The sequence below is a fragment of the Sturnira hondurensis genome, unplaced genomic scaffold (assembly GCF_014824575.4).
Source record: "Sturnira hondurensis isolate 20B ecotype Veracruz unplaced genomic scaffold, ASM1482457v3 Scaffold0021214, whole genome shotgun sequence".
NCBI lineage: Eukaryota > Metazoa > Chordata > Mammalia > Chiroptera > Phyllostomidae > Sturnira > Sturnira hondurensis.
This window is the reverse complement of record NW_028093845.1, coordinates 7642633-7667218: the sequence shown is the minus strand read 5'-3', so window position 1 is coordinate 7667218 and position 24586 is coordinate 7642633. Positions and strand designations below refer to the sequence as shown.

Here is a 24586-nt window from a genome sequence, read left to right as displayed (position 1 = left end):
GTAGGCATGGGACAAATGTTTATTTACTATAACAGAACCCCGAGAATGGTGAAATACTCCTTTCAGAGAAGGTTAGCGGATTCTTTATCTTTGAGAATTTCAGGGGAAAAAAAAGAAAGAAGGAAATAAAACTTCATATTTATGTAAGACTGAACAAATATTTTCAAAACACCGCTCCTCCTCCCACCGTATCCCCATGTAAGAGTCAAAAAATAAGAGATGAATTCATTGGAATAATTCCCCCTCCACTCTGAGAAGTCCACCTCCCCCGGTTCCTGTATCTCACATTTTTCACTGTAACGTCACCTCTTCCCCCACCACCAACACTGCTGGCTCAGGAGCATCGCCCCTAAGGAACCAGTGGTGTCAGACTGAACGACTGGTGTGGGGCCCAACAGGTGCGCACAATCCATTAAGTCAGGTTATCCACTAAGAGATCTAACACTAAAGAGAGTGAGGTGAATCTCCCTGGCAGGATGACCCCTTCCCGCTGAAGAAGAGATACTGCACGGATGTCAAGGCAGAGAGACTGGGGCAAGGACCTGGGGCCTGAAGGGGCCCGATAGTCGGTTACAGAGAGAAAGCTCTGCCCCAGTCCGAGCCCCGTTTCCACGGAGTGAGCACTGGGGAGGAAGGGACGGAGAAGGGACAGGAGTGGGAACAGGGAAAGATGTGTGCTCACAATAAAATTATAAAGGTAGGCTACACTACAGAAAATGATTCTTTCTTCCTAAGATCTATTTCCTTTCCCTTACCTTTATAATTTAGAAAACTTAAAGGCTACGGTTAAGAATTTTTTAGCACGAACAAAGAGCAATAGGATTTGGGGGTGGAAAAAGCCCAAACATTAGTTTTTTACTTCTCTGAACTTAAGCTGGAGCTTACTTCATTAAAATTCAAAAGATGCTTTTGTTATGTTAAAATTTCTTTCTATGTCATTTACATCACTTGCCATTTATAAGCAAAGATAGTACATACTTGTAGATATTCAATGTGTTTCAGTTTCTTTCAAAAATATAAGTTTTCATAAATAAAACAGAAAGGAAAAACCACACTGAGCACTTTGTACAGGCATAGCAAATGTCCAAAGCCACAAATTGAATCCATACAACTATAAGCTTCAAAGCAAATGCTACTACAGTCATTTTCTACACATATAAGCAAACGGATTCAATCCATTTCAAAGTCTGTGTGTTTTTTAATCTTCTAAATTGAAATGAAATAAAGTTGCCACCTTGCTTGTTATTGCAAAATTTCCTCAACTCCACAAATGTTATCATTCATAAAGCTAATTTCAATAAGTGGGGAGTAGAACAGGCGTTTGAGTGCTTGGCTGGAGTTTGCAGGAAGGCTCTTACCAGCCAAGAGGTGGGGTAATCTGTCCAACACCACCAGGAGACAGCGGGTAGAAGGTAGGGATCTCAGGAGCAGGAGGGTGTCTGGACATGCCTATTAAAGAGAATGGAGAAGGAGAGTGTTCAGGACATTTGACTCTTACAGCAACAGAAAGGCAACAGAACGCTTAACGCCATACTTCTTATATTCTAAAATGAAACGTTTCTTTATCAGATCTGTTGAACAGCAGTCGGTCTGCTATCTTTTCAGATGTCAACATTTGAGAAAACAGGTTTTAAAACAATACATCTTGAGGAATTCCTGAAAGAGTAAATATGCTGCTAATAAAAGCCATCAAAATAAAACTTTTAAATTATTTAGCTTGCCTGCATTATTGCATCTGGTTAAGAAAACGGAGGGCCGTTGTTTCTGTGCAGAACGGGAAAGGAGAAGAGGCCTTCCCAAGTAGACGGCCTGCCCTGTGCTCACGGATTAGGTAAATTGCCCCTTTCATATGTGTGGTGGCTCCCTTATGGACCCACAGATTTGGGAAATGGGATGCCTCGGAGAATCCAAGATTAATTAGGAATCATCTCCAGCCCCATAATGGTCACACTTGATACGATTCATTCGGTCTCTGCCACTTCAGCTCCAGCAAAGCTCCTCATCCAGTTGAGTCCTCTGCGCTCCAAGGTCAAGCTGTTCTGGATTAGTTGTATTCCACTGACAGCGAGAGAGCCACCAAATGGTTTCCTGAGCTCACACTCCCTGGAGTACACTCTCCTCGAACTGTCAAAACCACCTACAGATTATACCTAATCCCAGTCCCAAATAACATCTCTTTGTTTATATCTTACCTTGGGTGCCAAAAAGGAGTAAGACACTTGTATAAAAACATATAAATATCAGCACTTGGATTCCATGTTTTGGGGAAATGGGAGGGATTCTGAATAGAAAAAAGCTACAACAGTTTCCTTATACAGCTACTCCGACTTTATAAGGATATCTCCATATAGAAACACACCTTTGCAATTGAGGACTTAGAGGACGCATTCAGTGGCTGTAAATACATTCACTGGCCAGTGTGTGGAATTGGGTGGGCACATGGGAGATGCTCTTTCTGTATTCTGCTTTTCTACTGTCCAGATTGGTTATGAGTGTCATTTGAATCTTAAAAGACAGAAGGCCTTAAACATATGGGAATGACTTAAGAAATGTTGCCTTTGAAGTTGATATTTATTTGACTTTGAAGGTAGGACAATCTATTTCTCACTTGTAGAGAGTAGATAGGACAGAGAAAGTTCTTTAATCTCTCGCTCAGTAGAGTTTACATGTTTTTACATGATCATCTTATGTTTTGCTGTTTCTAAAAGAATGTTTTTCAAATCCCCCTTTTTTGGCTACATGTACTGCTTCTTTTCATACTCTGGACTTTCTTCATGGGTCTGGGTGGGTCCGAGCAGCACGGGTGACCCTAGGGAGCCTACAGTGGCGTTCACGGCCTGTCAGGGTCACTGAGGACTTTCCCAGCGAGCCAGCACCCTCACCCGAGATCCCGGTACTTCCCCAAACCTCAGGGTCTGCAGGAGGATCGCTCGGTTTTGAGAATAAAAACCAGACCAACCGAGAAGGACTTTGGAAACTTAGCAAAAATACAAACTCGAAAATCATGGTTAGAGGGGACAGGCTACCTGAACTGTCTGTCGCCTTTAACCGCTCTGTTGGGGAAGTGCAGTGTCTGGTGGGGCACACACACGTGTATCCTGGGCTCTCGGCACTAGGCACCTGACTGGCTTCAGTCACATGCCTCTAAGCAGATGAGCTTAAAACTTCGTTCCCTATGTTACTCCCTGTTCTGAACATGCTTAGAACACATCGGTGACTCTGTGTAGGAGTGACTCAGCAGAACAAAGAATATAAATTAGTTTCATTTGCTTTTACTGTTCTGAAGGAGGAAGGCGGAAACTACCATTTACTTAGCACCTACTACACGCTACTTCCTATCTTAGTCATTTAATTTGACTGTTTCTACTAAAACTGTGTTCATATTTCAAATATCCCTTTCTCATGGAATACTAACGTTATAGCTCTGAGAAATCTCTTTCTTCTTTGCATCTACAAGACTTTATTTGTACTTTTAACATGGTAATAAAGATGTTCTTCATTTTGTTTTATTGTTAGTTTGTGCGAAGGATTTCCTGCGTGAGTTTAAATGCTGCTTGGAAAAAAACCCCATGTCGTACCAGTCAATGCGTCACACCGTGGTTGTCTCCACAGGAGGCTCTCCGTAAATCCTGCTGAATGACCGAACAAATGAACGAGTGAACAAAAAACTGTTTAAACAGACCCACTCCCCATGCTGGGTTAGCACCATCAACCATGTGGCAAGCACATAACAAGTACATGATGGGGCTCTGGTCACTACGTGAACCAAAAATGGATCTGTTTTTTAAACAGCTTATTGTTCTTTTAAGATCCCCTTTAAGATTCCGACAAGTGTGTGACTCCATCAGCTCCGCTGTGGAGTAGAAATGTGTCTACTAAAGGTACATTTACCATCACTCATTCAACTGGTATTTATTGAACGTTTTATGCGCTGTAGGCTGTAGACGGCATACCCGTAAAAATTGTTAATCTTGTGTAAGTAACTAGTAAATAAAGATAAAATGATTTTGGAGTCAGACTGTGTGGTTCTATCAATTTTTGCCACTCAACTATGTATCTTTGAGGAAGTTGTTATTATTGTATAAAACCAGAATAAAAATGGAATAGAGGTTGTGCAGAATAAATGCATTAATATAGGCAGTACAGAAAAGTGCTCGGCACACAGTATAAGTGGTATGTCTTTGTAGTTATTTATCAGGATACAATGAAGAGTACAAAGATATAAATAGGTATATGAACCCAGTATTTCCTGAGAGCTCCTTCCTCTTACCATTTACCAAAAGCTCTTTTCCATTTCTACCAGGCATAAAGAAATGATTGGTACTATCTTCCTTTTCTTTTTCGACACCTACACCCCCCTCCCCCACCAACACACTGAGGGAAAGGTAAAAACTAATGTGCTTCCCAATGGAACATTCATCTAAAGTTCTGTTCTTAAAAATGCAAATGGCTTCTGCTGACAAACAGTTTATATTTATTGGATGGTTCTGCCTGGCATTAGAGTATTAACATGCTACTCTTTTTTTTAAAAGATTTTATTTATTTATTTATCTTTAGAGGGGAAGAAGAGAGGCAGAGAAACATACATCAATGTATGGTTGCCTTTCATGCATCCCCTGCTGGGAGTTGGCCTGCAGGGAACCGGCCTGCAACCCAGGCATGTGCCCTGACTGGGAATCGAACCAAGATCCTCTGGTTCACAGGCTTGCGCTCAATCCACTGAGCTACACCAGCCAGGGCCATGCTACTCTTTTTTTAAATAAAGCTACCCAGCCCCCTGGGACCTGTGAAACCAGTGACTCTGGCCTCAGTACCATGTTCTAACTAGCTGTGCTACGTTGTAAAGCCAAAAGGCAGACATACCGAAGGGGCAAAGGGGTGAAAGCAAGGAACCTAGTATGCTCCTTCCCTGTATTTTTTTCAGTGATGAATGTACTCAAACGGAAAAATGTAAATTCAAAATCACATAAATTTGCTCTTTCCAAATCAAAGTTTGCATATCCTGAGATACAGGGTGATGAGGTACATGAAGTCCAGGTCAAAAAGTAATTCAAAAGATCTTTAGCTTAAAAGCTACACAAAGTGTATGGAGTAGAACTCAAAAATAACACACATTCTTAGGGTGAAATAAAGTCTTCAAAGAAGCTGTAAACAGACAACTTTTGGTCATGCCCACTGGGCCTTCTCAAGTTCTGGAGAGTTCATTAAAAAAAAAGTTTCGAGAAGCAATGATACAATTACAACCGGTAAGGCAAAACAAGGTGAGGTAGCAGGAAGGGATGGAAACGGAAGATAAAATAGAATCGGTCGCTGGTCACGAACTTGCCTCTTTAAAAAAATGGAGCTGTCCTACAATTCTTAAGAGAAAAACTACTAGACCAACACATGTTATTCTTTTAAATGAGTTCATGTTGAAGTGCTTAGAACAGGGCCTGGGACAGAGAAAGCACCATGGAACTTAAATAAATAAATAGTTAAACACTTGATAAAATACACTGTTGGGTTCTTTTTGTTAACAGCCTGTCTGAGTTTTTACATCTACTTTAAACAGTCGCCCACACCTCCGCAGTTCCCAGGTGTGTATCACCGGTGAGGGGCAGGACTGGGGCGTTTAAATCGCCTGACTCGAGTTTCCCTTTGGAGATCTCAAACTCACCAGGGCAAAGGTTGCAGTCGTGGCCTCCCTCTCAAACTTGGCCTTCTTCCTAAGCTGCCTCAGTTCCCATTCTCACTATAAATCCCTAGACCTGTCTTTGATGTTTCTTATCCTTTAGAGGTCCTTGGTCAAGGAAGGAAGGAACTAGAGATGAGAACTAAAACAAGAGGCAAATCTGGAAACCTCTGCATAGGCGCTTCTTACCTTTTCTACATGAAGGGACTTGGGCTCCACTCAAGTCAAAGTCCAATAGTAACTAGATCCTCAAATAAGTTGCATATGTTAACCAGGGAGGGAAATGAAGGTGTTTCGTCTTTAACCTAAAAACACCCAGCCTCCAAACTCCACTCTTTTTTACAAACTTAATAAACTTTGTTATCCACGTGAGATCAAAATGGTGAGGTGCTGTCTATTCTCTGCCTTCATTTGGTTTTATTGGATCTTTTATTTCTCGCTCTCTCTCTTTTTTCAAGTTCAGTTGGCATTCAACATTATATTAGTTTCAGGTATATGGGATCTTTTATTTTGAACTCCTGAGAACACCCCCTTGAGGTCCAAGTGCATTATGCACGTGGAGAGAAGACAGGCCACCCTGTGAATCAGTCCATCCTCAGTGTGCTCTCAGCGCATGGCGGCAGCGGACTGGGAGGGCCTGACCCTGCGTCCCAAAGCCACCACCCCACCCCTGGGTGTTCCGACTTTTCAGGCCTCTACGCTGTGTGTTTTTCTGTAAACGACACAGAAGCAGGGCTTGCGAATGGCGTAGAGAAGTCAGATTCATGTTACGGTTTCGTACTCTGTCACTTACATCTAAGTTGGTGCCGGTAGATAATAAAACGAGGATAAAAGCTAACAGGGATGTAATTTAAACCAACACAAATCACTGAAGGGTCAAAAAGGTAACTTTTGAAAGCAAAAACCTCCTCCTTTGTCCCTTTTCTAACATTTCTTTTAACACTACCATCAACACCTAGTACACGCTGAAGTAAATGAGTAATGAATGACAGTGGCCACCCAGGGTTGGGTTTTTAGTATATTTGTATAACTGAACTAGATTATAGTGTGGATCCTAGATTTCAGAGCTGTCACTTTGAAAATAACCCTTGTAGGTTTCTTGTCTTTTTTTTTATTTTTATTTATCTTTAGAGGGGAAGGGAGGGAGAGAGAGAGAGAAACATCAATGTGTGGTTGCCTCTGGTTTTGTCCCCTGCCAGGAACTGGCCTGCAACCCAGGCGTGTGCCCTGACTGGGAATTGAACCGCGATCATGTGGTCCGCAGGCCCGCGCTCAGTCCACTGAGCTACACCAGCCAGGGCTTTTGCCTTTTAAAAAAAATCCTGAAACATAAAAGAAGCAACAACAAATTCTCATGGCTTATTAAAAGTGCTATCAAATAAATTACTCCTGTCCCCTACAAATGTATTTGGGTCCACACAGGGACATGAAGCGAAGGCACCTGCAAGGTCCCTCGGACTGACGGGGCATGGCTCCTCCTTAACTGAAAAAGGCCCCGGAGGGCAGGGCTCTCACCTTGTTTGGAATTGACATCTGATGGGATGTGTGACGGGTGTGATCCCGGAGAAAAGTGCTCGTCGCTGTAAGTGATGAGGGGGGTGAGAGGATGAACCGCATGGGATGGCTGCACCACGGGCACTTTATTTGACTGCAAAGTAACCACAGGCCAACAGTTAGTAATGGATACCCAGCTCCTGTCCCCTCTCCCAGAGAAAAAGCTACACAATCACAGTAACTGCGCATCGGCACAATCCAGGAATCTTCTCCAGACCCGGACAACTGAAATCGTATGCGATGCTCATCTACATCTTCAGACTTTGACCATGCTAGGAACTCCTCCAGTGTTTGAATACCCCATCGGAGGACTGTCCGTGATCTGATCAGCTCCCCTTTGGAGATTTAGGTTGATTACGATGATTTCATATGACATGAATCTCTGTGCATACATATTTACATTCCCTTTTAAATGATTTCTTCAGGTTGGGCTCAGCAAAGAGTTACTGAAGCAAAAGTTTTGAATGCTTTATAAGTGCTTTATAAGTTTATAAGTGCTTTATTCATTATGCATATCTGGCAATAAAAATGCACTCAATAAATGTCTTTCAATAAACAAATACATGAATAAATATTGCCAATTTGAAGGGCAAATTAAAAAACACCAATAAACATAAACTGCTGTATTAATATTCCCTTAAGTTTACAGCACTCACACTTGTATAACTGTGCATTTATTAAGAACCATGATATAGTATTTTCAGTGTTTTACGGCCTTGTGAATCAAAGCTGACCACCCATTATGCTTGGCCTTGCTCAGTTCATCTAGTTTTGAGATGACTTAATTGATAAAAGGGAATTTCCAATCTTGAGTTTAAATGCATAATACAAAATACAGCGCATAAAAACACTTTAAATCGTTAACATCTTATATATTTGAACATATTTTATCTTACATTTGTTTAAAAATAATTTTATTTAAATTGGAAGTCTAAAGCTATATAACAATACTTTTAAAGGTACAGGTTATTTATTTGGACTTCATCAATTTGAAATCTGCGATTCTTTTGTCTGGTTGAGGTTGAATCCCCCTGGCTCCCGACCCCCAAGAAAGTGATTACTAAGCAAATCAGTAATATAAACAAGAGTCAGTTTAACCTAATTAAGGACATAGTTTTTTATGAAAAACCTCCTCACCTGCAAAAGAAAGTAACTCAATACAATTATATGCACACAAAATATATGTTTTAAACACATATACTAATTAAAGCAGTATCACAAAGTTCTCCATTTATAAACACGATAGTAATGAGTAATTGTGAATTTAAGAGGAACAGGATATAATGAATTTTGAATATTCTTTGATTCACTATTTCAGACGTGACTTCACCATGGTGTGAATTAATGAGGTTTTTACTGTACTATAAACCAAAATGCATATGAAATCTCTCTCTCCAGGAGCAAATATCTGTATTTAAAAATTTGAGGAAATGCCTGAAAACTGCAGCGCACAGCAAAAACCCCTTACAATACAGGTCCATGTGTGAATGGTGAGGACCCGTAACGCTGGTGCATGGTAGCCGCACCTGTGACAGACATAATTTTGTACTTGATGTTTTTCACAAATTAGGTATAAGAGGTATGTGGCTCCAACAAGGAGGTCTACCCTCAGGAAAATTAGGAACAATTATCCTAGTAACACTTGCTCTCTTTGCAGCCAGTAACAGTAATTCTCTGTACTCTATCATTACAACCTGCATGCACCCAAAAGACACATGGGGGAAAAAAGCAAAGGGAAAAAAAATCACCCTTCTTTAGACAATGATATAATTTCCATAGTAGATTTTCCCTATTTTATAATTACATCTCCTCTCTAATGGCAGAACTTGCATAGCTCATAACGCCCTTGGCATTTATTAAATAGAGCGCCATTATCGAAGCCACATGCCTTTTTTCTATATACCTCAGCACACACATCTGTGCATATAAATGTGTAAAAGGTTAAAAAAATGTTTCAGTGCTTTTCAAGTGTTAATGATGCAGTCTGCCAGCTACACAGATGAGCTTCTTAAATACCAGGAATTCAGAATGCTAGAGGAGGGAGGGGCTGGTGGACCGGTGGCTGCAGGGATGGGATGATATTGTTATAAACCCTTTTTGAAATGGAGACAAAAATCTCAACACCCAAGTGCTAAAATGAATATGTTTCAACTATAGAGTAACAGCTTTGATTTTTATATCAAAAGTCTCATAAGAAGTATAATTGCCAAACAATCTAAAAAGATATCTTCTTAGGGCAGTTATGAAGAATAAGCATTACAGAAATTGTCTGAAAAATATATATGAACATGTATATATATATTTTTTTCATGCCTTTCTTATTTCAGAGCACCATCTTAAGGAAGTTGCATTAGCAGGCAGCATCTTCTGAATGTCTCACCTATCCCTCCAGTCATATAGCTCAGAATCTAGTGCCATGAATTTTTGCTAAATTATGCTCTCCTTGCTCTCCTCTCTTAATTTTACGGTTTTCAACACAGATTTGCTTTCCTGTGGAAAGGAGATAAGAAGCCAAGGATTTTAATTTAAGCTCTGGCCTTGTCTTATATTTTGCAAGATGGATAGCCTACTAGCAGTGTGTTAAAGCCAACAAGGATTATGTCCATTTTTGTGGACAAATAATAAAAGCAATATGAAATCTCAATAATATGTGTGACTGCAATTCTAAGGTTTATATTTGGCTCCTGCTGACCTCCTCCTCTATGCATGTAAACAGAACCAACCTACACCACCCATCACCATCACGGCCAAGTGACCTTGGCCCAACGCTGTGGGCTGCCCCTGACTGCACGGGGTTCTGTCCTTTGACACTAATGCGCATATAAGGCCAGAACCAGGCATTGCCACTTGGAGCAAGTTTTAAGACAGACGATGTAACCATTTCTAATTCCAGTCCTCAGATCTCCAAATAACAATGTGGTGGATCTTGGGGTGGGGCCAAGGATGGGGAGGAGGAGGAATAACCAAGTGACTACCTAGTCTTTACAGACAAATTTATGTAAGTACATTATAATATATGGTTACGCATGTGTGTGTGAGCACACGTGTATATTTATGCACCTAAGACGTGCCAAGCACTCTTTTAGCACTGATGGGCGACACAGACAAGGTCCCTATTTTTATGCACCTTCCTTTGTAGGGGCCTAGAAATGGTGGTGGGGGTATTGGAGACAAGGAACAACTATGCAAACACAAAATGACAACAAGCAAAATGTGAGAGGACTATTCACACAGAACACTATTAAAAAAAGAAACCCGGTGATATGAGAGAGAGTGTAGAGCTAATTACATGCCTCAGCGTCACATTAACCCTATAAGAAACCAACCGTTTAAATAGTCTAAAATCCTTATTTTCTACAACAGGAAACAGAGGTCACCAGGGAACGGCTGATGAAGCCGCTACTGTTTTCAGCACTTGAAACAAGAGGGCTGCTCACACACAGCTCCAGTAACACAGGGGCGCTGAGTGCAATGCAGGTGGAAACCCCCGAGTCACGCAATACAGGGGACCAAGTAGCAGAGAAGCTCCATCTTTTTAGCTCCTGCTCTGTGCACCTAGGACCTCACTTAACAAAACCCAAGTCTCCAGACGCCCGCTCTGGGGCTTTTCCCACTCCACGTCTCCCTATAAGGCGGGGAGAGTAAACCATTGCTTTGATTCTTTTTCATTCATGTGTACAGTCAGGTAAGTTTTAGATTCCAATGGAGAGCACCAGGAATTCCCAATGTTTGCCCTTTGTTTCATTTGCCCAGGGTAACAGCGCGTACAATTACTCCACCTTTATGAGATTTCCAGGATCCTTGTGTCATCTGGAAAACTCCAACGCTGCTGAAGAGGTGCAGGAACTTAGGTCTGAGCTCACAGGGCAGTTAAGTGGCTGAGTGAGGCCACGGACCCCGATCTTTTGATTCCAACTACACCACACATTCTGTACTCTTAGGCAGGTGACCAGTCAGGTGTGCAAAACAAAAATTCAAAGATGGAAAGAGTGGGCACCAGGAAAGGGGTGTAAAATATAAAGGATGGGCTCTAGAAGGCAGCTCTCCCACCTACACTCAGCACCCACACGTTCAGTAAGAAGCCAGCAAGCCTTTTTCAAACTTGAACCCCCCCTCCCCGCCATCAGGCAATTCTACCCACAAAGCACATCATTAATTATTATAGCAACTAATACTTACCAAGCACTATGGGGTACCTTTGAGGCAGGTAAATTAAGGCATGGAAAAGTTAAACAACTTTCCCAATGGTATAGAGTGAATAAATGGCAAAGCCAGGACTCAAACATAGGAAGTCTGGTTCTAGAGGCCACATTCATTACCAGCACACCACACAGCCTCCCTGAAGAGCCAAGTTCATAAAACCTTGGACACTGAGTCAACCGTCTGGGTCATACCCAACAGGATGTGCATCCATGAAATGGCTGTGTGGTCTCTGTCCCGAGCACAGGAACCATCTCTGACAAAGAGGCACCTCAGTGGAAGCGGTTAGACCTGCAGAGACTCAACTGCCACCTCTCTCCCCACGTCCGGCAAGCTCTCCCAGAAGCCTGCGTGGCTGCCACCCAGGCTGCTCCCTGCAGGTCTAACCCCCCGTGGCATCAGAGTTCCCAAACAGCCACACCTCCTGCTGACACAGCGTGGGTGCCCCTTGGGGATCCTGAGAGTCCCCCTCACAGCAATGTTCCCAAAAATGCCCCACTGCCCCACTGGCATAACTCAAGCTGCCGTGAAAGCTGTCAGCCTCTGAGGATGCGGTTCTGCAAGGACTAAAAAGCGGCTCAGCTCCCCCCTGGCTAAGGTGTGGGCCTGTTGTGCTGCGTGGAGGGGGGGCAGCCTGCTGGCCGGGTAGCTGGTCCCCAACCTGCACATCTCTGGATTTCAACTCAACCCACAGCACAGAATCCAGCTCTGCAGGAAGGACCTGAGTCCCATTACCAGTTGGCTGTGTGTTTTATCAATGATCCTCCTGGTATAGCTGAAGCCAGGGAAATTGTAGCACTCCACCAACTTAGCCGAGAGATTTCATCTGGCTTCGATCATTACGGTGGCATTTAACTTTTTATTGAACTCTGAGGAAGTCTGGTACTCATGAAGTGCAATAGAAGCCGTGTAATGTCATCGTGTGCCTTCCCTCCTCCTGTGAGAGTCCGAGTATCTTAAGCCTCCCCACAGAGAGAAGCAGGTTTGATTTGCTCCAAAAGGAGAACAACGTCCTTGCATCAACCAAACCTCGAAAGTGACATTTCGTATTGGACACCTTTCCTAAGACCCACCAAAGCTAAACCCCTGATTCAGGTCTGATGTGGCTTTCAAATGGAAGACCACTACTGCTTGTGACGCCATCGCTCTTTTCAGACCATGATGAGGCCCTGGGCTCTGCAGGCTCTCCTGAGCAGGAGCTCACTGGTAAAGTTGTAAGGGACAAACAGTCCATGAGCCCAACTCTGGAGGCAGAGGGGTCCCATCAGCGGACACTGGGAAGTTTTCCTAAGAGGGGGAGGCACATGTCACAGGGAAAGGAGTTAATATGAACCAGACACCCAGTAAGTGCCTACGGTTATGGCCATACCTTAACATTTTCTTGCACTGGTCCACATAAGTAGGCAGTATCACTCTGCTTACAGGTGAGAAGGCCGAGTCCTTCTGGACACATAACTCAGTAATAATTAGTCGACAGGACTTGTGCTGGCGTTGTTCGATACTAAGTCTCTGCTCTTCCTGCCCCATGCTGCTCACCACTCAGCATCTTTCTCCACTTCTGTTCCAAACCACCCTGCCAGGCGAGCGTGTCCTGCCATGGGCTCAACAGCCAGGCAGCATCGGGACAACTGACCAGGTGGGGAAACCTGATGTCACTAGCAGGACTACAGACAGACTGCTGGAAGAGCTGCTAAAAAGAAGAGGCGTGGATCACCCACCATCTTCCCAGTTCTCGACAAAGTGATGCTTTCCATACACTGCCTCATTTTATCCTGAAATCCCCCTCCAAGGTAGGTGTGAAGATTTCTCTGTCACAGAGAAGAAAACCCAGGTTCTGAGATGGGAAGTGACTTATACGAGATTACACAGGATGTTAAGTAGCAGCAGCAGGAGTTGACTCAGGCTGGTGGTGCTGGAGAAAACAGCTTGTTTTCTACAGACCTAAAAAAGACAGTCCTGGCATCCTCTGATTGCCAAGTGGAAGAGGCGAGTGATAACACAGTTTAAAATTCAAGTACATGGGCACTGAAGGCAGAGAGTTCGAGTCCCAAACATTTAAATGCCACTTAGTTTCTAAGCTCAGGTAATTCACTTCATTTTCCGAAAATCAGTTTCATACATGAAATGGGTAAAATAATATCTCACAGGGTTAAGGTGGGGACTAATGAGCAATGCAAACAAAACATCTAACTCAGGTCCTGGCACATAATATACGCTCAATAAATATTTGTGGAATGGGTAAAAAAAGACAAAAAAAGGGCCAATAAATAAATTACTCTGCTCCCCCAAATTTCAATCACTCATCTCTAAGATACAGTAAATTTTAGAATTCAGAACCCTGCTTTCTTTCAGGTGAACTGCCCACCAAACTCTCCCTGCCCTATTCTCCCTGCCCTATTCTGCCAACGTTAGTTCTGGTCGAAAGTGTCTGTGACCTCAACAACTTCCTCTCGTCACTGCTCATGGAAATCCCCCCCACCTTCAGGATTCATCCTAAGTGGCACCTGTGGCTTGAAACCTTAACCATGCAGAATGTTCTGGTGTAGAACTTGCTATGCATTCATGTACACATAGGTTTTTCTATGTGCCTGCTTTATTTCTCCTATTAGATTATAATTTAATAGATAAGACAATGTATGTTTCTTCATTTAAAAAATCTCTTACAGCAGCAGTTCTCAAACTTTTTAATCTCAGGACACCTTAACACTCTTAAAAATCATTGAGGATCTCAATGAGCTTTTGTTTGTGTTGGTGTATTTATAAATACTTATCATATTAGAGATTAAAATGAGAAATTTAAAAGTATTTACTAGTTCATTTAAAAATTACAAACCACTGCATGTTAACATAAAAATATTTCTATGAGTAATTACCATTTTCTGAAACAAAAACATTAAATGAGAAGGGTGAAAATTAGTTTTACAGTTCTGGAGATTTTTTAAAAGATTTTACTTATTTGCAGAGAGAGGGGAAGGGAGAGAGAGGAGAGAAACATTAATGTTTGGTTGCCTTTTACACCATCCCCTGCTGGGGACGTGGCCCACAACACAAGCATGTGTCCTGACTGGGAACTGAACTGGAGACCTTTTGGTTCTCAGGCCAGGGCTCAATCCACTGAGCTACACCAGCCAGGGCTGGTGGATCTTTTTAGCAACTAGTTTAATGAAGACAACAGGGTTCTCTTACTTCCTTTCGCATTCAAGTCTCCTTCTGGATATTATTTGGTTGAAGTATATGAAGAAAATCTGACCTCACAAAGACATGTTATTGGAAAGGGAAGAATGATTTTAACAGCTTTTTTTTTCAGATAACTGTGAATCCTCTTCTTTGATATTATACCAAAACTCAACGAGTGGTAGGTTTCTATCATATTGCAATGTAGAATCAAAAACCATATCAATATTCTTTTCCTACTCTTACATTAACGCCCACTGGTCTACCTCACACTATGAATTTACCCATGTATCACTGAGTAACACTCTGCCTTAGTCAGCTGAAGTATGGGCTCACTGAGCTGACATATTTCATTATACATTATAAAAATCACATGTATTCCTATCATCACCAATCTCAGAAAAGCTCTAAGAATTTAAGAAGCTATCAAGCCCAAGGCAATGGACACAAATTTCTAAAATTCTAATTTTTGCTCCAAAGCTCAAACTTTATCACTGGCCACAAATGCTGCCAATTGTTTTCATTGAAAAGAGAGACTCTGCTCATTTGTGGGAAAATATCTGCCAAGTACCCAAATCAGAAGAAACTATACTTTGCCAGTTATGCATTCGAAGGTCAAAATTCAGTAACATTTGTAATTTTTCCTGCTTCACTGGGGACATTCGGAAGTGGCACTGGCGTTTCCTTTCGTGGGTGGCTGCCGTGGCATGGGATTCGACGACCGCTCACAGCCCCCCTGGGTGCCCAGGCACCTGCACCCTCGCTGCAAACGTCAGCACGGTGAAGAAGCATGCCCTGCACTAGTGTTACCACAAGAGGGGTCTGACCTCATGGACCCCCTACTTCAGGGAGCCCTAGGGGTCCACAGACTACTTTTAAGAACAGATGCCTACAGTAAAGTCATGGAACAGAAACAGTTGTTGACTGAGTGACCCAAGCTAATGAAGTAAAAACTAATATTGAGCCCTGGCTCGTGTAGCTCAGTGGATTGAATGCGGACCTGCGAACCAGAGTATTGTTCGATTCCCAGTCAGGGCACATGCCTGGGTTGCAGGCCAGTTCCCAGTGGGGGACACATGAGAGGCAACCATGCATTGATATTTCTCTCCCTCTCTCCTTCCCTTCCCCTCTAAAGATAAATAAATAAAATCTTTAAAAAACCTAATATTGAAAAGTTATGTGGAATTCAGAGAAGAATTGATTATGAACTACAAAGATGAAATGTTTTTGTGATGTTCTAAGCTATCGTTTTCCCCCTCTTATTTCCTAGTATTCTAACTGTCAAATGAAGAGGAATCTGAAAAGCTACCCTGGCTGGTGTGGCTCAGTGGACTGAGTGCTGGCCTGCGCGAACCGAAGGGTTGCCAGTTCAATTCCTGGTCAGAGCACATGCCTGGGTTGCAGGCCAGGTCCCCAGTAGGGGGCGTGTGAGAGGCAACCACACATTGGTGTTTCTCCTTCTTTTTCTTCCTCCCTTCTTTCTCTCTAAAAATAAATAAATAAAATTTTTGGGGAAAAAAAGGGGAATCTGAAAAGCAAACAAAAATATCATTTAAATAATATTTAAATTCTTGAAACTCCTTTAATTTAATTCAGTATAGAACCCTGGAATTATGTCCTTTTATTAGATTTTGAGTTACTTTCTTCAAAAGGATTCTTGACATACAACAGCTATGAATGCAGATCTGCACCCTTTGGTGCTAAGAAGCCTTCTTTACTCCCTCCTGTCCAATCCCTCGTCATCTGCTCTGTACTTACAACCCCTCACACGTGACTCTTTCTGCACTGACCACACTGTGCTGCTACTGTTTGTTTGTGCCTCTGTTTTGGTGAACCAGAGAGAGGCCGTGACTTCGCAACCACCCCCAGCATCTGGGGCAGGTCTGGGCAAAGCAGAGATATTCAATACCTATTTCTTACGACTAACTGCCTAAATGAGGTTTTCAATACTAAGAAGCCAATTCCTTTCAAGAAAAAAATTCATGCCTTTATATAAGAAAAACAGGGATTGACCCTTTTATTTTCTATTGCTGCATAAAAAATCACCACAAACTTATTCCCAGCTTAATTATCTCACAGATCCCATGGGCAGGATTCCAGCATGGTGTGAGGGGGTCCTCTGCTCAGGGAATCACAGGGTGTTGGTCAGCTGGGACCCTGCAGTAAGGTCACTTTGGTCGTTAGCACAATTCAGTCCCTGGTGGTCTGTCCCCATTTCCTTGCTGGTCATCAGGTGGGGGCCACTCACATTCCCTGGTCAGTGACCTTGTAATAAGGAGCTGTACTTAAATATAAAATAATAATTTTTCTAAAACTTGTCTTCAAAGGCAAATGTTATTGGCCAACATCTGACCTGTTGGTTATTAATGTCAGAAAGCCAAAACTTTAAAAAAATTTTTCCTCAAAGTAAATTTATTTGGATCCTCGGCTTTGTTTAGGGATTGCCCTTTTCCATTTCTTCAGCCATGACCCACAGTTACTTCGGAACTCTCCCTGCCTCCCTGGTGTTGGGAGGAGGAGCGGGAAGAAAAAAAGGACACACACACACACACACACACAATCTTAGAGCCAGCAATGGTGCTTATTTTGAATGCTTCTTATTTTGGATCTCTGACTTCCTCTTCTATGACCAGTGGAGAAACCTGTCTGCTTTTTAAGGACTCATGTGACTGTGCCGGGCCTTCCCCACAATCTCTCTTTCCAAAAGTCAACAGCGAGAGTGAAGAGCGGAGGAGGGACAGGGCAGCTATGATAAGCGCAGGGTGCTGCAAGGCCTAATACCATATAATAAGACAAAGATAACCCACTTAACTTTTTTGTATTCTTTTCTCTCATCCACAAAATGTTATCACCAATTCATCTTTAGCAGATAAACATGTAGTGCCATTACGAACATTATTACATGGTAATGTCATAGTTATTCTGATTACATTATAAAGTTCTGAAGTTAGTTTTCTGTTTTTCTCTTCTTTTGTTCTTCCCTTTATCCAGGGGCCACAAAGTCAAGAGTACGTACCTCACACATCAAAGCTGCGGGGAGCTGCAGTTCAGAGGGGAAGGGCAGAGTCAGGATTAGCACGCCTGCCCCTCCCTCCTCCCGACACCAGGGAAGCAGGGAGAGCCCCACAGTAACTGCGGGTCTCTGCTGATGAAACGGAAAAGGGCAATCTCTAGTTTATTTTGAGGAAAAGTTTTAAAAACCTTTGGCTTTCTCACCAACATTAACAACCAGCCTATCAAATTTTGGCCAATCATTTGCCTTTCAAGAACAGTTTTAGAAAAATCATTACTTTATATTTCAGCACACCTCTTCTATCATATGGCTACGCATAACCTTAAGTTTTATTTTAACTGAATTATTTGACACTTTAAGTTGTCTTAAAACTCATTAATTATTAATAGTGTACTAAATGCTGTATGAAGTAAACACAGAAGAGAAATACATCAAAGAAAGGCAATTAATTGAAAAGAGAGGAAATATAGGTCTCAAAAATTAAAATGTGGATGCCTGAGTGAGAAAGGTAAGAGACGATTCACTGAATATTTATTGTAGGAACTACAAATGATGCTTTCGTATTTGTGATCAAGTTTACTCCCCTATTTTCAAACGAGGAAACAAACCGAAACTTAGAAAGGTTAAGTTTCATCCCAGGTCACACAGGTCAACCTGTAAATGGCTGAACTTGGATTAATTACACATCTGTTTTATCCCGGACAGATAAACTTTTCTCTGTGAACTGCTGAAAAGAACGGCTACAAAAGGGAGTAACTCACGCCCGGAGCCAAAGGGACCCAGGAGGGGCTCCCCACCACCACCTTCCAGTAACTGAAGTCTTCAAATAGAGGGACTGGGGTTAAAGTTGGAAGTTAAGCAAAGACCAGAGAAAAAGGGAGAATGACTTCTAATTGTGAAACATTGCACTATCCTATTATTTAATCGATTTCACCACACTTGCATCACACACCCCTAATTCTCTCGGTGCTGCATTTAGTTTTCATGTTACAGACTGTTTTTTTGTCCGTGTGAAGACTGTCCTTTGAAAATTAAAGGAACGAACTGGAGTCATTCAGGATAAACAAACCAAAAAACAAAACAAGTGCTAGCGGTAAAATACTGCAAGTCCAGAGGTGCAGTAAAGGGATGGGGCCCAGGTGAGAGCAAGATGGCTCGATTCTACAGAGGCAGGAGGGACGAGGCGTCTGCTGGACCTCGAGCTGCAGAAGGGGTTCTGTGGGGGTCGGGTGTTTGTAAAATTGCACAGTGGAGAGGGCATGTGGTAGAACAAGATTCCAGTGGTTCCTAACACTTTCTGGATTGCAAGCCTTGTGATCTGATGAAGGCTGTGTGCAAACGTTTTTATACACAAATACAATCACACATCAGTAGATTGGGGTGGAGGCTGCAGTGTTTATAGGGGAGAACATGGACTCTACATTAAAAACTGCTGCCCCATTCCCAGAGAAAGGTGCTTGGCAATTACTGCATAATCATTCATTATTATGAATAAGCCGGAGGTTAGTCAGCTTGTCGAAAGTCCTATTTGTGTAGGTCACTGGGAAAGAAAGTAAACAAGTCAGTGAAGGTGAGTGACATGTCAGGAGCAAGAGCGTGCTGTCTACCAGTGCTGAGAGCAGAGGCCCCAGGGCCCGGGGACAGGGTTGACGAATGACAGCAGGCAAGAGGATGAACAGAATGAGGCAACTCCTGGCTCAGAACCCGGGAGAGGGTACTGCTGTGAGGTGAGCGAACTCCCAGCTCTCTGAACCTCGTCGGTGGTCCAGCCTGGACAGACCCAGTCGAGCCCACGTTGCCCGCTTTCTGTACCACTGCCTGGGGATGGCATATGTAAAGGGAAGGGTTGCCTCCCTGCAGCAGCACCTCTGGTCCCCCAGTTTCATAGAGTTGGAAGCTCCACACTGGCACTCAGACTGTCCAGGGGGAAAGGAAGACTGTTTGGGGCCCCAGGAAACTAGAGCTAGGTCTCCTGAGCAGGAAGGGTGTCTGGAGCCTTCATGGCCGTCGCGGTCAGGGAAGTCCCACAGCTACCCAGATGTTCAGGCTGTAAATGGAAGGGCAAAATTCCATAGGGACAAAGACAACAGACTTAAACCTAATAATTTCATGTTGAAAAGGGACCATTCACATTTAAAGTAACTATGAAAAGCATCGGCCTCATTTTAAACAAAATCGATTTTTGTTTTAAGATCAGGTGTGAAGCATTTGCCAACCAGCTGAATAAGAAGGCTTAGGTACCAATTTTGTCCCTCCAAGCCATCATGATTTTAATCAAGTGCCACACGTGTAAAATATTCTTTGCTCAAAACTGAGTGCTTTAAAAAGTGAAAAGAGCAATATTTAAGTCTGTAGGGATCCTCATTGTTCTATAAAATTTGAAGTGTCAGAAACCTAAAGGGAAAAATGCAACAAATAATATTATTTTGCATTCAGTTACGAAGAGTCGAACTTCAGCTGAGAGCTAAAGTTTGTTAGGAAATTCAGATCATCTCTATGACTGTATAACCGCAATATTTACAGGCAAGAAAGCGATGAGCCTCTTGCACAGAGCTGCACTGTCCAACACGGTAGCCATCGGTCACTTGCTTTCGGAGCTTGAAGTGTGCCTCATCCAAATGGAGGTGTGGGTTAAACGTGAAGCATATACTGATTTCAAACATTTAACGTTAAAGGAAGAATGTAGAACATCTCAATGATATTTAACAGTGGCCCCGGCTGGTGTGGCTCAGTGGACTGAGTGCCAGCCTACAAACTGAAAGGCCCCCGGTTCAATTCCTGGTCAGGGCACGTGCCTGGGTTAAGGGCCAGGTCCTGGCTGAGGACGTGCAAGAAGAAACTGGTCAATATTTCTCTCACCCAATGATGTTTCTCTCCCTCTCTTTCTGCTTCCCTTCTCCATCTCTCAAAATAAATGAAATCTTAAAAAAATAACACCACTAGTTAATACTGATTATACATTGAGATAATATCTTGGCTATAGTGCATTAAATGAAGTAATAATTACTAAAACTAATTTTATGTTTTTATTTGTTTTTTTATGCGGCTACTAAAAAATTTAAATTTCATATATAAATTGCATTTGCAACTTGCATTATGTTTCTGCCAGGTAGCCTGGCTTTACAGCTGGAAAATCCACAGGCGAGATTGCTCCTTTCCCAGCTATAGTCCAATTTGACCTGAACAAACAAAACAAACAGGCACACTTGTTAACAAAAGTTCCTTTTATGGAGAAGGAAACTTCTGGATGAGGAAACTAAAAATCAGAAATGTTTAGTGGCAGGTCTGGTGATCACACGTTGGACTTCAAAGCCCCATATTGGGGGCTAAGTCAGTAAGTTTAATATTTATATGACAAGTAGTATAAACCTATAATAGTTTATATTATGGTATGAAAAAATTACTAAATATCTGTGTTTTACAGGTTTGAGAAAGCTTTTTGAATACATGGTTTGTTGCGCAGTGGTTTATGCAACTTCTTCAACTTCTCAGTCAGCTCAGATTACTTTTAAAAACACCTAATAAACATTTTTAGATTCACTGAAAATTAATGATTAACTCACTCTTTGACAGGTAACCATCTTTTCCATATCACAACAGAGCATATTATTTGGGGGGGAAGCCCAGAGCTTATCTCTGGTGAAAATGATGCTGTAGACATCACTACTCACAGGATATACTTTTATGAGTCAAGGAAAAAAAGAACCTTTTGTTTTGGATTTAAAAGCAAAATCCTGAAATGAGTTGAAAATTAAAGCAGAAAACTTAAATAACAAAGCTTATAAAAATTGGGTTTTATGTAATTTTTCACATTTTAATTCACCTTTTTAAAGCCCTCAAGTAAGCCCTCTAGAATAGAAAACTTTCCTTAAGACCCACCATTTGTTTCAATGGTATCAAAAGAGGAAGAAAATGTAAAGACCTTTCAAAAGATTCTTAATTCTATGTACAGACTCTAAAAGAAAAACGTTAGATAGCCAGTCAGAAAACCACAGCAGCAAAGATGGCAAGAGCTGTTCTCTGCTAGTGAAAAAAGATGCTTCTGTTACCATACAGTCAAAGGTAAATTTCATTTTTAACCACTTATTGTGAATAGAAATTTTTTCCTGAATTTTATTTTGCATCTTTTTGGTGGGAACATGCCAATGAAATCAAAGTAGATAACTAGATTCCTGATCTATAAATCTTTCCCCAAGACCAGCTAGGTTACCCTTAATTTCCAGCAGTGTGCTGGCTGCTTGTACTGGCTTTCCAAAGCTGATTATAAAATTTTCACCAATATTGAGAGCTTGTTAATACTATGTTGGTAACTTTAAATTGTCATGGTGGGATTATTTACTCCATGGAAACTGGCAAATGTGAAAAGCCAGTGCTGTTTTCCCCCAAACCAGTTGTTAAACACACACCAGCATATCACTGGCCAACACTGAACCTTTTCCTGAATTACTAGGTGCAACAAACTTTTCTTTCCTTATTTCTCTTTGACAAGCAATAGGAAAATAACCTTCATCTTTGTCTGAAACCATTCCAGATCAAGACAGTTCAAGGAGCATCATCCCACATGACCTAGGATGACCCGATGTGTGCCCCAGGTCCTGCCCACACGGCAGGAGTATGTGGCCATCGGTCCCTGGTGGGCTCACACTGCCTGTGGGCTCACACTGCCTCTGGGCTCACACAGCCCTGGGTTTGAGTCTGCAGACAGGAGAGGCCTCACCGCACAGCAGTGAGAAGAGATGTGTGGAAGATTCATCAGCTTGTTCTTTCCTCTTTGCAAGGAAATAGTTAATGTAGTAGTTTTTTTAAGTGTAAAATCCTTAATGTAATTTTGTCGAAAGTTATCCATAACAAATGACTTTTACACACATTATTTGCAAATAGCTGAGCCTGTCATCTGTGTACTAAAGTACGCAGCTTCCCACACGAGGCAGCGTATCAGGATGCAATGACCTCGGCCAACTACACGGGGCCTGGCACTGGACTAGAGATTAACAAAGAGGGAGGTGAGAGGCTGTTGCCTTCGCAGCATGTTCACTCAAGAAACACGACATAAATTCTCTCTGGAGAACACGAGTCTCAACTTAGGGTCTGGCTATGAATAAGCCACTCCAAGGAGAGGCTGATGTCTTGGGGTGGGTGGGGCGGGGAGCCAGAACTGGACTATAACAAAAACAACCAAATTTACATTAGTTTATGAAGTGTTTTCATGCTCTTCATCTCAATTGGATGTCATCCTTACTCTGTAAGGAAAGTATTATTATTATCCCCATGTTTAAAAAATTGTTTTTAATGCTCAGAAGAGCCCAACGTCACGCAGCAAATAAGAGCAGCTGGACTCACCACACCACGATGCAGCCTATTTTCTGTGTATGCAGTGGCCAACCGGCCCTCTGACCGGACCCTGGGCCGTTCCCTAAAGATGGGCCACAGAGGCCTCAGAGGCAGACCCAGGAAGTGTCAAGCTGTAACTGTGTAACCAAACTAGAAATCAACACAGAACCTTCCCTCCCTCTTAACATGGGATCATCGCTATCGCCACCTGCGCTATGTTTCAGAAGTGGTTGTGCAATACCATCTTAATAGAACGCTAGAAACCAGTATGGATTATTCACAAGCCCGTGATCCCCAAGTTAAGCTGAAGAATTCAATGTCAAAAAGGAATGTAAGCCATCATCCTATTTAGAAAACTCCTGTCCATAAAACAAGAAATAATCATTTTAAGAAAGGTGCATCTTTGTTTTTTTCACTTTCAATTTTCCAGCTTGTGTTCGTTAATATTGGTCATTCCCTCAGGCTCGCAACCCTTCTCGCTAATTAGCAATGCTCAGGATATCTTCTCAACCTTCGCCGTTACTGGTAATTCTTGAAAACAAACTTTATTTTAGCAGAGTTTAAATATGTCTATTAAAAATCTGCAGGAATTCATCTTCCCATCCAACCCTATTTAAACCACTTTTAATATGTACAGGCGGAGATGACATGAACTGCTGTAAATAATACATTTTTTGTTTGTTTAGCATGGCGTGAAATTTTCCTCCTCAACTTACTACTAATTGAGTAGTGTTTTCTCTAACCAGGTGTGTTGCCTTGACACCCCGCCTCCCTTGAACATTTTTTAAATTAGGTGATATTTAGGAATTTTAAGTATTTAAAATAAATAGAGAAATACTTTTTCAGTTCCTCAGAAAAGTTAAACATAGAATTACCATATGACCTAGAAATTCCACTGCCAGGTAGACACCCAAGAGAACTGAAAGCATATGTTCACATAAATACTTAGGCACAAATGTTCACTGCAGCACTGTTGGTAACAGCCAGAAAGTGGAAGCAACCCAAATGCCCATCAACTGATAAATGGATAAACAAATTGTGGTAAGGCATACCTCACTGTATGGCACTTTGCTTTACCGTACTTCACAGATGTTACATTTTTTACAAAATGAAGGCAAAACCCTCCATCGGCAAAAAGACTGACCCGCTTTATTGCAATACTCACTACATGCCACGCTCTGGAACTGAACCTACAGTAGCTCCGGAGTATGCCTATATATCCATCCACATAATGGAATATCATTCAGCCATAAAAATGAGTTCTGATATGCTAGAATATGGATGAGCCTTGAAAACTATGCTAAGTGAAATAAACCAGAAATAAACACAAGGCCACATATTTTATGATTCCGTTTCCATGACATGTCCAGAATAGGCAAATTCATGGAGGCAGAAAGTAGGTGAGTAGTCGCCTGAGGCTGAGGGGAGGGAAGACTGGGAGTGAGTGTTAGCAGGTGAAAAGCTTCTTCTTGGGGTGATGGAAACGCTCTGGAATGAGATAAACAAAAGGCACCACGGATCGGGACTGAATAAAGGCTAATTTTATTTTATACGTAAGGCAAAGTCAAGTGAAATTTTACTTGTGTCTACCCTATCTCTGAACTTTGTAATTCTACATCAGTGCTGACTGGGGAATCTCAGAA

General features: G+C 42.1%; 1 protein-coding gene across 3 annotated transcripts in view; it reads right to left on the bottom strand.

Annotated features, from left to right (window-relative positions):
- LEF1 (lymphoid enhancer binding factor 1) overlaps window positions 1-24586 on the bottom strand; it is a 113935-nt gene that overhangs the window by 27470 nt on the left and 61879 nt on the right. For all 3 annotated transcript variants that reach the window (XM_037031846.1, XM_037031849.1, XM_037031847.1), the window contains exons 4-5: window positions 7187-7319; window positions 1359-1449 (exon numbers count right to left, since the gene is read on the bottom strand). In XM_037031846.1, coding sequence (XP_036887741.1) covers window positions 1359-1449; window positions 7187-7319 — 224 coding nt within the window. The remainder of the gene's footprint in view (window positions 1-1358; window positions 1450-7186; window positions 7320-24586) is intronic.